This window comes from Trachemys scripta, chromosome 2 (assembly GCF_013100865.1).
Source record: "Trachemys scripta elegans isolate TJP31775 chromosome 2, CAS_Tse_1.0, whole genome shotgun sequence".
NCBI lineage: Eukaryota > Metazoa > Chordata > Testudines > Emydidae > Trachemys > Trachemys scripta.
The window spans coordinates 64,565,179-64,581,334 of NC_048299.1; the positions used below are offsets into that span (position 1 = coordinate 64,565,179).

A 16,156-nucleotide genomic window follows, 5' to 3' on the forward strand; every position below is an offset into this window, starting at 1 on the left:
CAAGGAGAGTTTTCCTTAAATAAAAACCAAGTGAAGACCTCAAGAATTAGCCCAATATTATGATCCACAACGTTCCCCATCTTTAGAGGAGTAGGGCCTGATTCTGATGACTTGTAGGTTTCATACTGATTGATCTCAATGATCAATTGATCATTTACTCCTGATTTATGCTGGCATAGCTGAGGTGAGAATCTGGCCTTATATATTAACACGTATGGATAGCTGTATAACCAAGTAGACACCATTAAAATTGTGACATTTACTGCTCACAGTAGTTAAATTTACTGTGCTATTTGCAGTATTCACCAGTCTCAGAGTAGGGAACCCTTTAAATACTGCAGTAAAGGTAAATCCCATGGTGTGATAAATGTCAGGTATTTAAAGGGACCCAATTTTGTTCTTGTTTTTTTTATTATTATGATGTTAAAACTTTTTCTATCATTTCCTTTTTTGGATTGTGTGGTNGTGCATTACTGCCAGGAATTGTAAATATGTTTTTGCCTGATAGCCTCTTGACTCAATAATATCCTGCTATCTCTGCTGGGCAGGCAAGTTTAAACCAAAAAAGACAGGTTATGATTTTCATAGTCAGACTGTGTTTCTTTTTAAAGTATGTTATCCAAATTCAAATTTTAAGAAGGTCATTTTTAAAAAGTGTTTGTGATTTTAACAATTGAAAAGTCATCTTCAAAGTGGTGGCAAGAAGGTACAACATGCACTTAAAGCAGAGATATTTCTTTAGGATATACACATAAGCAGACAAACCCTGCCAAATCATACCATACAAACAATTTTAATTGTGTAGTTACAGTCAATAACCACTCCTAGTCAGAACATTTCTGCATAAAGAAAATTGTGATACACTTATAAAAACAGCCAGCTGTAACAAAATAACTGGTGTTTTCATAGCAATAAACTCATAAAAAAGAAATACACCTTTATACAGAAAATTTATACAGCTGTAGCTTTAAAATTGATTGTAAACCAAAGGAAGACACATTGCAAACATCAATTATTTTCACATTAATTGCATAAGTTTCTAAGGTGATCTATTAGTTTTATTTACCTAAGCTTATTTGCATGATAGTAAAAATTGCATACAACAATAAGAGTGAAGCTTATAGTATGAATTGCTTGGATAACATAGAGCACTTTTTATAGGCAACTGTGTAAAGCACATTTTCTCTATTTAAAACTTTTAAGACACTTTGTTTTACTGCCCATCAAAATACATTTATAAATAGAAAAAAAATCAGTATGATAACAAGAGAAGCAATATTACATTTAACGGAAACTTCCAAAAAAATTAATTACAACATGACGCTGCAGGATCTACAAATAAATAATGAGGACTAAATTGTGTTTCACATTTTCTTTTCATTTTTTTAAAATCATGTAACAATGAGAATGGAAAAAAAAATACAGTGACCTTTATTTCCAAAACAAAAACAAATCTGAATTACGGCAGTGCCATATAATACAAGGCATTTGTTGGCATATGTTATCTTTAAACTGCATTCCACAGTCTATAGTTCTTTTGTAACATACAATAGAGCAAGAGTAACAAACTCTTTTCTTTTTTTAAATAAACGTGAGTTTCCAAAGACCAAGTGTGGAGTGTTACAGTTATAATTAAAAAAAAATAATTGAGAAACAAATCACAAAAGTTGTAATGCTTGTCTGAAGGCTCCAGAATCAAAATCACTGGTATCATGCTTATTGGGTACACCACAGTGTAGCCAGTGAACACAAATTAATATCAAACAATCCTCAACGCTTCATCTGTAGCTGCAAAGCAGTTTGTAAAACAGAGTAAAACATCTAGTGCAGTCTGCATTATCCTTTTTTTCAACTTTTGTGCAAGTTTTGGAAGATTCATTGACCAAACAATGAATGAGAGAGGTTTCTGACACAACGCAAGATGGAATTTTCGTTTCATTATTAAATACCAGTGGCACTGTTGAATGAAAATAATACTTTTTAGATCAGTCTTTCAATTCAGCATTAATCTCTGTGTTCCCTTCTACTGATAATTCTTCTTCTAGTTTCACTGAAAAAAGTGTGTTTGCATTTTTGTCTTGGATGCTATCTTCTAAATCCTTAAGCAACTCTTCCTCCTTGTATTCTGCAACATCCACTTCCAACCCGGAATTGTCCTTCAGCTTCCCATGGTGCTTGAGATAATATCGCTGGTTCTGAAAGAACTTGATAATGGTGTACTTGGGTAGGTCAAGCTGAGCCGAGAGAGTCTGGATTGCTTCTTCATCTGGATATAGGCCTACATCTTGTATGAAACTCTGTAGGATTCCCAGGGCTTCAACAGAAATCTTTGTTCGTGGTCGGGGTTTCTGACGATTTTCATCCTCAGATTCAGCTGGTGATGCCACTGTTGGTTGCCTTGGCGGTAGTCTGGGACCTGGTGGCTGTTGCTGCTGCTGTTGCTGTTGTTGTTGTTGCTGCTGCTGGAAGACAAAGTAAATCATTTGGTAAATGTATTTTTGCTGATTTTTTTATCCTACCCCAAAAATCCAGATATTTAAGTATAATTTGCCAAGCTAAAAAGAAAGGCCCTGGAGATTTGAAAAAAGACTCACTACTGCCCACATCCAAATGAGTCAGAATTAAAATACAAATTAGTTCCTCTCTCTGCGAATCGGTGTTGGGAGAAGGGGAGGAATATTGGTAAAATACTCAGGTCTTGTCTAGATTAAGATTTGAAGATATGGTGGTAGCATGTGTTAGGGAACACTTTCTAACTAACATATTTTAAGAGTCAAGTGCAGACCAGGTATGCTAACTTGAACGTGTGTTAAACTGGCTGAGTTAAAGCCTAGAGGTGGGTCTAGGATTTAACATGTTAGAGTCTACACTAGACTTGAAAATGTGTTAGTTAATATATTCTAACATTCTGACATGGCATTTTAAAATCCTAGTCTAGACAAGGACAAAAAAAATCAGGAGCTAGGAACTCCTTACTTCTAATCATCACCCTGATGGTACCTTTTTCTGTGACCTTGGGAAGGTCAGTTAACCCGCCTGTGTTCCAATATCCCAATATGCAAACCGGGAATAAACATACATACTTACCTCAATTGAGTTAATATTTATATAGTACTAAGATACAAAATGCTAAATAAGTTGCATTATTATTACTATGAGTGAACATCCAGCATTCTAAAATGTCAAGCAATAAAATGACCCAGGATGCACATCACAGAGGAATAAGATAAAGCAAATCATGATGTAAATAATTAACAAGAGTTTAAAATGAACGTTTGGAAGCAAGGAATTCAAAGACATTTTAAAAAGGTGATGCACTGAGCCCTAGGGACAGAAATGTTTTTCTCATCACCGGCTGGAGCACAGCACATTATAAGATTATGTTTAAATCAAAAGTGAATTTGTCAGCTACTGGTTTTGTTGAGAATTATGTTCCTTTACAGCACAAAAAGAATTGTTTAGTAAGATTTTTTGGATCAACAAATGTCTTGTCATATGGTGCTATTTAAATAAAGTAACAAGTAATAGTTATTGTTTTAAAAATTGAACAGTAGATATATCTAGATTTTGTCTAATAGAATATTTTAATTGTTTTTATATAATGGTAAATTTAGATACAGATACTATAATTAAGCCCCAGCCCTGCTAATATTTATGCACATCCTTCTCTTGATGCACTGCAAGTAGTCCCATTCTAGACTTAAGTCCCAAACAGATGTATGCCCCTACTTAAAGGGCTTAACTTTATGCATGTGCTTAAATCTTTGCAGGATCAGGGCCTGTGTGTATGCTTTTCAGAGTTAGCACATACATTAATTACACAATTTATGGATCTATGAACAATTACAGTATATAAAATATCACCTACCATACTGTAAATACAAATACAAAATATCCAATCTTGCAACCCTTATTCACACAAGTAGACAGACTGACATAGTATAATGCAACTACTCGTGTGAGTAACATTTGGAGGATGAAGGACATAATTTTTATCAACAAATCAAGTCAATCTGAGAAAGCAGCCTAATATCAGAATAAGTGTACCATGCATAAGCTTTTCCTTTTATTCCCCTAAGAAGTAGTGTTATTAAAAACAATGTACATTTTCAAACCAATGCTGCTTTACTACTTAATATAGATATTTCTCTCTCTTTTTTTTTTTTTTTTTTGCTAAATCAAACAGTAAGTTTCCAGGCTTTCACAATTATTTTAGTACTCAATATCCTAAGGGATTGTCTTGTTCAGTTTGTTTTATCTTTAATACACACTCATGTTGTTTCTGGCTGCTGGATAACTCTATTCGTTGTAGATTTGTAAATATTTTTCCATAATGGTAATACGAATGATCCACGAAGCCTCAGTGGAGGTTGGAGACTCTGAAAGCTATGGGTATTTTCTGCCCTTTGGGGCAGCAGTTAAAGGCTGACCCCAGAGCTTTAACGAAAAGGAATTAAATAGCTTCATCAGTTCAAACGGACACATAATGGAACTATTCTACTACATTTTGCATGATAGACTATCTTGCTCAGGAGTTTATGTGCTATCTGGTTCATGTGTAAGGATGCAGTGGAGCAGAGGGAAAACTACCTCCCGGGGTGAATATTGAGGCCTACCATGGCTAGTTCAGTGAGCGTATCTTTTCTAAGTATATAAATATGCTGTTTCTCTGTTATCTGGGAGTGGGTCCTGAAACCCCCTCCCTGACACATTTAACTTGTGCCAGCTCACCTGAGGAGCAGCACCCAGCCAAGGTCCAGTGGTCAGCAGGCCTGGTAAGAAAGCGCCTCTATGCTCTCCTTTCACAAGGGTGGTGGGAGAGGGGCTCTAAAGGAAAAACAAACAAACATTGACTCATCCCAACTTTCAACTGGGAGTAAATGGGATGAGGAATTAGGTCTGGTCCCCCTGTTGACCTGAATTTGATGGATTAGTTTTTATGGCTCGCCACTGATCACATCCGACCAGAAGATTTATAGGTTCTTGTCCAATTCAGACTACAGAGTTCAAGAACTCAGAGAGTTCTATATTGGGAGAGGACTCTCGGGGTGCTCGGCAAGAATGCATACACTGAGGACAATACCAAATTGATAAAATCTTTATTGACATTAACATAAAAATAAGAAATGCAATGAAACTTATAACTGCAAAACAGTAAAAGAATTCCAAAACTCCTGGTAGTAACATTTCTATTATAAGTACCTTAACCTAACATACTCACACCCTTCCTTGAGAACCTGGTAATAGGAGGTGAAGGACCAGCCTCACTCCTGGCATGCCCGATTACGCGATGGTGCTGCCTTCCCCAATGGTTAGGAATGTTGAGTAGTTATACTATACTTCACAAGCTGAGCTGATAGCATGACAGAAGATAGAATAGATAGATAGATGAAAAGATCTAAGAAGTAGAACTTAGTTTAAGAGCTCTAAGAGCCTAAGACCCCAAGAAGTCTAAGAAGAAGTTAAGAAGAAGAAAAGAACTAACTCCAAAGCAGCTACAAGAAGAAGGTTTAAGAAAGGAACTCACCAACTAACTAACAACTCTCTTACAAGGTATTTTAGAGGATCCTGACCTATGTAATTCAGGCCCAACCTACTCTACCCAAATCTTGTTTCTGTACCCTAAGAAATGTATGGGTAACCCTTCTCCTATAGGTTAGTGGATTATGACACTTGCTAAATATATTAATAAAGGATCTCACTCCAAAACTGCCAACCTAGGCTCTTTTGATGACCTCGAGTTGTGGTGTAGCCTGCGGTTACCAACCAGTTGTAGAAGCCGGATAAACCTGTGATGTGATGTGGATAGTTCCTCCCTTTAGTTCCCCAAAGTTCAGGGACCATTCTTATCTGTGCCAAAGGTTGCCAGCTTTTATGTTGACATATTTATAACTAATTCTACTTTTTGCTATATAACAAGATCTTACTGGATCTTACAGGCCAGTAGGCTTCTTGCATTTCAGAAAAACTTCTTATTAGGAAACATATGCCTCAACACATCCTAAATCCCAAGGAATTAATACTAATAAAATATAAGAATAAAATGGATTAATTTCAGAAAAAGAAACATATTAATTAATACTGCTGGCTGGATTAGTAGGATATAATAGCTAGCAAAATAACCCTATGGGCTACACCCCTCCCTCCATTTCTGCTTGAAGTAAACCATTGCTGTTGAGGATTTGAGTCTATGGTACTTGGATTTTAAAAGACACCACTTAAAAATATCCGTTCCTTCCACTTTGTAGGTCATGCAAGTATCAGAACTGAACAGAGAGTAATGCCATCTTTCTAATTCTGACCTCTAACAAACTACTTGACCCTACCTATGGACATCTAAGGTAAGTAATCAATTATTCCTTCTCCAATCAGATACATTTAACCCATCTGGTCTATGTAAGTTTAAAACAATGAAGTGTATATGTGTTCACACTCTCCTTTTAATTGTGAAAGAAGATAGCAGTTCACTGTTATCTCTTTCTAAGAAGCCTCTGTTTAATCTGGCAGGAAGAAAAGAAACACTAATTTCCTTTGCTGCATTTAAAGCTTTATTTACTTAGTGCTATATTGGATTGGCCAAGGTAAACTAACCTGAATCTGCTCTGCTGGAACATGGATAATGTGGGAAGGTCTGTCACCATGGTGATGAACTGCATTGCTTTCTTGTTCATAAATGGCATCTCGTTCAGGCTGAGGAAGACTGAGGAACCTTCGGATCATTGAAAGATTCTCCCATAGGGTCCTGTTTTCTGGTGAGGGATCTTCCTTCCAACGTAACAGTTCACAGAGCCACCCCTTGAAGATAACATCAAAGTATTAGTATTCCTCGTTTAATAAGGGATAGATTCTACTCTCATTTACACTTCCTTTGGAGTGATTGGGGGTTCTACAGGGACAAACAAGGGCTGAATTTGTACTTTAATGTTGCCTCATTTCTCTCCCCCCTATAATTTCTGACAAAAGTAGCTTTCATTTTAAATTCCGGAGGCCTCTCCTGAAATCTAAAGTAAATACTAAATGTGTCAAGAATCTGTTGTGTTATTTTACAAACCCATCACAAAATGGAAACTTTTTGCATAGCATGTTTTCAGTAGTTTCACACAGTTGCTATATATCAACAAACAAACAAAGTGATCAAGGCACCATCCCTCACATACTCCAAATATATAGTTAGTGTTCTGTTTCATCTAACTCCAGCATGTTCTTTCTTCTGTTTATTTTCTTTTATGTAAGCCAATATCCATCTTAGGGTATTAAGAATGTACTTCAGTAGCTGGTAGATGATGTCTTCTGGCTGCTGCTGCAGCTTCTTCTCCCCCCCCCCTTTTCCTTTCCGAATTCTAGAATGCTGATTTTTCTTATTCAGAGTAAAAATACTTCAAAAATACGTCTTGATAAAGGAGTTCCATAATGTCCTTTTAAAAGAAAAGAATCCTTTGAGTAGACATTGTGAAGTTCTATCTTCTTCCTCATTGCCATGTACAGAGGTGGCTTTGCAGGTGAACTTACCCCATGTGATAACTTTATCTATTTCAGACCCTTTCCCTTTAAAACAGACTTTAAAATCAGACACACAAGTTTATGTTTGATATTGTGGATTTAAAAGGGGATATGTTCATAGGTATGCACAGGAACATGCCATTTACACCATTTCCAGATTATAGCAAATTAGCTAAGAATGCACCCACTCCAACTCAGACATGTTCTAGGCCAGTGGTTCCCAAACTTTTACAACCTGTGAACCCCTTTCATGAAAATGTCAAGTCTCGCGAACCCCCTCCTAAAAATGAATACTTCCAGGGATTTTCTCCTTTACCTGAGTATAAATTATAAAAGCAGTGATCTTGGAAATACACAATTTATTTTTATGACATGCTTATTACACACTATTTATTATTAATTATTATTTATCATTACAGTATTTTTATTACATTATGAAAACGGCAACACTCTTTCAAGATGTCACTATCGTAGCTTGTATCACTTTGAATAAGCCTGTTATAAGAGAAGGTTCCTATGTTTCATCAAGGAGTATCAAATGTGAAACAGCAGGAAGGTATTTAAGAAGTCAACTCAAAGAGTTCCTCCTACACAAGCATTCAGGTCTTGAGCAGTCCAGGCAAACAATGCACATTACAACAAAGCTTAAACTTGTTCTTCATAATAATTTTAAAAACAACACTAGCTGCCTATTTCATTTTAAAAACAGCAAAAAATATCCACCTCCCTTTCCATTTCTTATAAGGAGTCTTGAATTTAAATCTCCTCAGTGTGATAGATATGCTTGCTTTGATCTGCTTAGCTCTTGGAAGTCCAGGGGCTCCGGGCTGCTGGCCCCGTGCTGCCCGGGGTTCTTAGGGACAGCTCTGTCCGCCATTAGGGATTTTTTTCCCCGAGAACCACCTGGAACATTTTGCGAACCCCAGTTTGGGAACCACTGTTCTAGGCAAACAGACAAAATGTATGTCAAAAGACTGTCCCATGAGAAATGTAGCAATTGCTAATTTGCTTCAAAAATAGAGTTTTATCTTGAAGATTTAGCAACTAGTTTCTTATGTTACCTTAAAATTAAATCTGGGGTACTTTCTGCCTTTGTATTTGATGTTTGAAAGGAATAGCGCAGACACAAACGGGCTACTATAATGTGCAGCAACTCTGCATTTCTTTGCAAAACGTGAAAACAATTACAAAGACATAAAACATTACAAGTACATTACATTTACAATTCTTTTTCAGCTCAAGGATTTTTTTTTTAAACTAGCTCTATACAATTTTATTTCTTAATGCCGTAAGTAAGATAAAGTGATATTTTATTGGACCAACAAATAATACATTCAGAAGCCTTTAGACCCCTTCTTCATGTACTAATGGTTTATCCAGACCGGTTTACTATATTTTCTGCAGATACACTAACAATGGAGATTTAGGTGTTCTTGGTGCCATACATACTTTGTCCAGAAGTTAATTTCAAAGTGTAGTTTTAAAAAACCATTAAAGAAGAGAAAACAGTAGAAGTAAGTAATTTATTTAATCCTCTGTTATTTGGAGAGCTGAAAATTTAAAATATATGGTCATGTTCACAGGTGGCAGATTAAACAATGGATATGGAGGAAAGCGTATGGAAATAATGAAAGATAAATGCTTTAAATGAATATTGGGGTAGCACAGTTGAGAAACCGAAAACTTAAATAGGGCCAAACCCAGATTTGTGCTGAACAGGTACACTGGGTAGAGAACATAATGTATTAGAAAACTGTCCTTTGTGGAAAAAATAGGCTAGAAAGCCAACCTATTGCTCAAAAGAGTGCTAGTGAGAGAGAATGGCTACTGTGGTCTCCAGTGCAACATAGGCTAAGAGGTCTAGTCTAGGAATCTGATTAGGAAATGTAGCCAGCTCCGTAGCACATATGCCATGATGTCTAGCACATGCTAGATGAGGTTGAACGCATTTCCTTTTTAAAGCAGCAGCAAAGTGCACCTAGCTGTGGATTTCTCCTGCCTGCCTTAAGGCATCGTGCTGTATGTGGGTAGGTTAGTGCATGGACCACATGCACTTCAGCATCATGCTGTTCCTTCCAGTTTTCTGTGTATTCCATAGGCAGAGGGACAGCATTCTGCCTTCTTTTTTTAAATTGTACAGCACCAGTTAAATTGATGGATAATGTAGGTTTTTGTTTAAAAAATGTCAAAACCCAATATTAATAAAAAATAGGGTTGTGAAATTTTTAATTAAAAACAAAGAAAATTGTCTTTCAAATGTTTGCAGTCTGCTGTGCTCCCCACTCAAAATGTGTGGCATTGTGCTAGTGCTCCTGAAGCAGAAAATGAAACTGACAAGTCTATTTATATCATAGGAAGTGAAAAAGAAAACTAAACAACCTGCAGTTATCTAAGGTATAAGTAACACAAGCAAGGACATTTGTTTTTTAGCCTGACACTGTCCATTAGAACTTGGGCATATGTGGCGAACATGTGGACCACAGATGTTCTTTAGAAAAGATTCATCACAACTATGCTGGTTTAACAAATATTTCAGAAAGAGCGCTTTGATTCACTTAACAAAATATTTTTTCTCATATTGTCACTTCAGTGTTTCTATACATACTAGATTGATCCTTATTTTTATTAATTGCCCATGACTAACATAACATTTCCAGTAGTTTGCTATTAACCTTTGCCCTGAAATAATACTTCTAATTCCTTATCTAAAAATAATTTGATGAATTGTAAGTTGAAGCGTCTCCTTAGCTTTCCAAGGAAATGCAGTGATTTTAAGAGACTGAACTCAGATGCTTCTCGCAAACTATTAGAAGAGCAGTCTATGGCTGCACGTTTAAACAAAAGTGTCTATTTTTCCACGTTATTCTTCATGTATTTTAAAAGGAGCAGATAGACGTTTTGTTGCAACATCTGTGTGGCAATATGGAAATAACCAATTTGTTTCTTCTAAAATTACAAGGTTAAAAAAAATTTACTGGACTAATCTCTACTATGTATTTCTGAATACTTTTATAAAGCCTGATTTTATTAAGGTTTAACTGATGCGAGGGGTGAATGGGCACTAACAGAAGTTGTATGATCTAGCTTCCACCGGGGACCAAAATCACTGTACCAACATCACTTATTTTAGACTAAAATGTCATTAATATTTTACACATTTCCAGGTTCAGTGTTCTGTACCAGATAAATGCCTCAATCACAAAATTCAACACACTGAGAAAGCATATGTGAAATGATTTTTTGATTTAGTTGGGGATTGGTCCTGCTTTGAGCAGGGGATTGGACTAGATGACCTCCTGAGGTCCTTTCCAACCCTGATATTCTATGATTCTATGATTTTTATAATATTTAGAAAAACAATTGGATGGACTTTCAAAACCATGACATCTTTTGTTTTGAATCTGTTTTTACTTGGAGCAAAACAGGAACAGATGTAGTTAATGTAGCTTTTAAATTTAGAAATGAACCAACAGGGCCAAATTCTGCCCTTCTATGATAGTATAAATCTGGAGTAATTCTATTGACTTTAATCAGGTTATTTCTTATTTACACCAGTATAACTGAGGGCAGAATTTAATTCATAGTTTTTTCATGTTTTATGGCTTCTCAAAATTATAGGACTATAAGATAATAGGCAAAAGACTCACTATTCAAATCAGATCACAACTGTTTTTTAGTGCATACAAAGCACAGTGAAGAAGCAGCCTTTAAAAAATTACGCCAATTCAAAAACAGCAAGCTTAAAAAACTAAAACATCCTTGGGAACAACCTAAACTTTAAACATGTTTGCCAGGCAATATTACACTGAATATAAAGAAGGTATAAGACAAAATATAAACATTTAGCCACATGTAAATACATTTGTAGAACTTTCAGGATGTTACTACTTTTCAAACTGATAAAGTTTAATGTGACACCTTCTGTTCCAAAACCTTTGTTTCTATTCAAAATCACGCCTTTAGCTGCTATCAATCACTATGCTCTCCCTATTACTTAAAATACTAGCATGGGCCCTGGATAAGCTGAAAATGCCATGCAGATGAATTCTGAGATAATATGTTCAAACCTGTTATATACAACACAAATCCTGTAAAGTTATGTATTGTAAACCTACATTTATTGAGAACTAAAAGTCTTAAATCCATCTGCCACAAAGGAAATACTGTTATGCACTTTAGAGAAACCAAGAACCATCTGCAAAGGTCTTGCTACGGTAAGCAAAAAAATTGTTAAAAAAAAAAGAAAAGAAAAAAAAAAGATGCTAAACCTAAATATTATTTAAAAAATAAGTCTTCTGACTGGCTTGCTGTTAGGATTTTATTAAAGAAACATAAGACATTAGAAAGCAGAGAAACTGCCAAACTACTGCAGGAAAAAAGGAAAACAAATGCAAAGATAACAATGACAAATGTTATAGTCCACAACACACACCACTGTATGCTTATTTTAAAGAGGGATAGCCGTGTTAGTCTGAATCTGTAAAAAGCATCTGAAGAAGTGAGGTTCTTACCCACGAAAGCTTATGCTCCCAATACTTCTGTTAGTCTCAAAGGTGCCACAGGACCCTCTGTTGCTTATTTTAAAGAAAAATTCAGCAGTTCTAATCTCAATAGCCCAGTGATTTATTTTTCTGAAAATTTTAATTGTACCAAATTTAAATACAAATCCTGACCCTCACCCTTACTCTCATCTCCTACTTTCTAGCAAGACAATTTCTGGTTTCCATAGCACTTTCTTTTTTGAAGAAGTTGATACAAGTCAATTCAACATGGAATAGGTAAGCACCAATTCTTATTAAAATCAAGAAGGATTGCCTTTCTGCAACCAATCAACATTTGCTTTGCAAATCCCTCCAGATCTATGGCAGTGCTAGGAAGCTCACCTTATATTTGACTGTGCCAAACATAACCAGTCTAGAAGGAAAGGAATTCAGTAAAGAGCAACTAAACTTCTTTGTTTGGTAAATCTGTTAATGGTAAAAGGAATAAAATGACAAATACTTCTTACTGTATTAACTAGCAAGGAATCAAATATGTATTAAAAATATTAGCTCTAATTTGAATTCTAAATGGCAAAACATTTTATATCATGTATGCTAAGATATGAAGAAGGTTCTTTCATATATTACACGCAGGAGTATTTTGTTGCAATCTCCGGGGTATATAGTATAAAATATATGGTATTAGAAGAAATCAGCCTAAATAGGGAGGTATTTGATACAAAACATTTTAGTGGAAAGCATGAATTACATTTCTGCATCCAGTATGAACAAGGATTAAGTACATAATCCATTAAACAGTACTTCTAAACTCAAAAAATTCAGTATTGTAGAATAAACTACAGTAGGCATTTTGAATGAGCACATTTTCAGCAATAACTATAAAGCTAGCAATTTATCATTCAGCAAATAATTTTCTACTTTTAAAAGAATCTGTAAGTGTTACTTATGCTAATGAAGACCGTTTTTAATCTGCCCACAAACATGCTAATAGAGGGCAATTTTTTTTTATTTACAAAGCTGAAGGCACTCAAGTGTAATTTCATATCAATGTTCTATAAACTGGGTAAAATGGGCTCTTAATCGTCTGAGCCACCAAAATCCTTCACCTTTAACACAAAGGCTTAAAGACAGAACAATAGATGCAAACTGATTAACTAAACTTCTAAGACTGACTTTCTCCCTTCAAAATCATTCAACTTGCTGTACAAATCTCATCTTTGCTAAAATGACTTTGTTCATTGCCACTGATACTTCCATTACTTGGGAGCTATGAAGGCAGAACCCATGTATAGGAAGGAAGGAATTCAGGGTGAAAAGCACTATTACAGTGAATGTATGTTTTTCTCAGGCTTTAACTTGTGAGCTCTTCATTGTGCAAGAAGGTTGCTTTTGGAAAAAGAAGTCATAATACTTTGAACAACGAGATACATAATGGTGGCAAAGGAGTACTGAAAGCATTTTAAATTATTTACTAGGTTAAAAGGGTGAAATGGTACTTTAAATACATCAAATTTCATCATCTGGGCCATTTTTTGGTGGCAAAGTGGTATTGATCTTTCCAAATGCTTAAAATTAACTATTTCCAGAAGGTCATTATTTGATTAAAGACATTAAAGTTGAGGGCAAGAAATGATGCACTTTGTCTTCTTTCCCATTCAAATAATCATGTAATTTAATCAGAACTATCCCTTCATGTCCTGTAATAAAAATGTTTGTCTTAAGATATTGTTCTTTACCTAACATATTAACCTTTAAATGTTATGAAGTTCTTAAGAATAATCTTTGCTAGAGAAAATTCTTCCATAATGTAATGAGAGAATCCCCAACATTTAAATTGATAAGGATAAATTTCCTCTGTACATTGATTAGAAAATGCATTAAACCCTTCAACTGTGATTTCTCAGTGTTCAACAGAACCTAGAAATTCAGAGTTCTGAATAGCCAAATTTGTACATACAGTATTTTGAAGCAAAAATGTGCCAACTATTAAATATATTGCGCCAATGTTAATAAACATAGTAAAATGGAATTATAAACTGTAGGTAAAGTTATCTAAAAACATTTCAGTTTGCATTAATTTTGTATTTGAGAAATATTATATTCTATTTTACTAAAGAACAAGTAGTAGTCAAAATGTAAGGTTCATCACAAATTCATTTTTGGGCTGAGACCACTTACATTTTACTTGTTACTGGGTGAAATCCTATGGGTTTATGCAGGAGGTTACATTAGATGATCACACATGTTCCCTTATGGCCTTTAAAATGTATGAATCTACTTTTGGAATTTCCTGACATCTGAAAGCCTATTTCCAGATAGAAGCAGGCCTGGCTGTAGTCCTATTGATGGTTTGATTGGAAGGAGCAGTCAGTCCCAGTCGTCCCATACCTAGGCTTTTCTCTGGTGTTCAGTATCTAGTTTTACTCCTCGAATAAGAGTTACCTTTCTCTGGCAACTTTGTAGTGAGCAGGAATGGGAAAAAGCTCCTTCTCTTGAGATGGCTAGTTGGCTATGCTGGAGTAAGGAACACATGCTTGTCTTGTCTGTGCTGTCAGATATCACTTTATCGAGCTTCCTCCCACACAAGATTCCATCTAAGAATTTAAGGCTCAGAGGATTTCATTTGAATAATTATCTGCTGACCAAGGTTTAAAGCCTGACCATTGAGTTAGCTGCCCTAGCTTTCATTGCCAGTCTCTTGGAATACATGGATCTACCCACCATTAACACAGTAAGGATGTTTTCTTTACTACTGATTTGAATTCACCCTGTTTTCCACTCCTCCCTATTATTTCTTTGACAGAGGATTGGGAAATAGTTTTAGTTCTGGATGGGAGATATTTTGTATTTATCCTGCTCATCCTCTCTTTATGGGTGCATCATGTTTCTGGCCATCACCTTCTTCTCTCTAGTTTCAGACATGATTTTGAGGGGGTCTCAGAAAGGGTTATCATTATCCAAAGCTGATAGTTTCTCTTCTTTGAAGGATTGAGCTAGAGCTCATGGAAGGAGAATTTGGAGGGATTTTTACTTTTGCCCTTTGGGAGACGGTAGGTGTCCCCATCAGAGGACCGGTCACTTTTCTTGCATTTTGGGGGGATTAGACCAGGAGCTGGGGGCAGACGGAGGTGCATCTGTCTACTTTTTATTCTCCAAACTAAATTGAGAGGAAGTGCAGATTAAATTCAAGAAACTGGGATGGCACACTGAAATTTCTATCTTTAGAGATGATTTGTACTAAAGGAAAGGGGGACTTTTGGACCTAGCCTTGGAGACTCCTACTTGGTGAAGATGTTAATGTTTGCAGTCTTGAGAGCAGAAGAAAACAGACCTTCCCTTGTGGAGGTATCTCTGGAGCAGTCCTAGCTAGGGTAGAGGGATAGAGAACCCACAATAAGCTGTAAGCACTGCAAACCTCTTCCCTTGGCAAATGGAAGTCCATGAGCTGCAAGCCATCATTACAGAGCTCCCCTCCTGTGTCTCCTTAGAAGGTCTCCTCATAGACACTGCACATCTTGACTTTGGTTTGCTCCATTTGGCCTGCTCTGATAATTGGGGACCTAGAAGAGGAGCCTGGCCAGTAGTCCTTGTTTGAAAAATAAAGCCCCTGAAACTTTGGCTCCTAGGAAAAAAGCATAGCAAAGATGATTTTGTTTGCTGTTACCCCCATTCAGCTTTAGAAGATAGACAAGGTGCAAGAGGCAGAAAAATCTGCAGTGAGGGCAAAAGGGACGGGACCAAGTCCTGGAAACTCATGGACAAGCTTAAACTAGTATAGCACTTAAGGAAGTTTAATGTAACCAAAGTACCTCAGTTGGGAAGTGTGGTCAGTATCCAGAAATCCTCTATATGAAAATAGGAAAATGTGGCTGCACAAGTACAGAACTAGTAACACAAAGGGCTCATAGTTTTAAAAAACGGATTAAAACCAGTTTTCTTTCAGCTTGGCTTTTTGTTTAAATGTCTCAATGAAATATAAAAAACAAATCATGTTTGAAGTTTCTAGGATCTTCAGTATATGAGTTATCCAAATTTGAACTACACCTCTACCCCGATATAACACGACCCGATATAATACGAATTTGGATATAACGAGGTAAAGCAGCGCTCCGGGGAGGGGGGGGGGGGCGGGGGGGGGGCGGCATGCTCCGGGG

The 16,156-nt window shown here is 36.1% G+C and overlaps 1 protein-coding gene across 6 annotated transcripts in view; it reads right to left on the reverse strand.

Moving 5' to 3' along the window:
- Positions 1–773: 773 nt before the first annotated feature.
- The window catches only part of SATB1 (SATB homeobox 1), a 104,051-nt gene continuing 88,668 nt past the window's right edge, over positions 774–16,156 (reverse strand). For 3 of the 6 annotated variants that reach the window (XM_034760750.1, XM_034760749.1, XM_034760754.1), the window contains exons 10-12: positions 6,592–6,795; positions 4,732–4,827; positions 774–2,462 (exon numbers count right to left, since the gene is read on the reverse strand). In XM_034760750.1, the coding sequence (XP_034616641.1) occupies positions 1,986–2,462; positions 4,732–4,827; positions 6,592–6,795 (777 nt within the window). In that variant the 3' untranslated portion in view covers positions 774–1,985. The remainder of the gene's footprint in view (positions 2,463–4,731; positions 4,828–6,591; positions 6,796–16,156) is intronic. The other 3 variants (XM_034760751.1, XM_034760753.1, XM_034760752.1) reach the window with 3 other exon arrangements.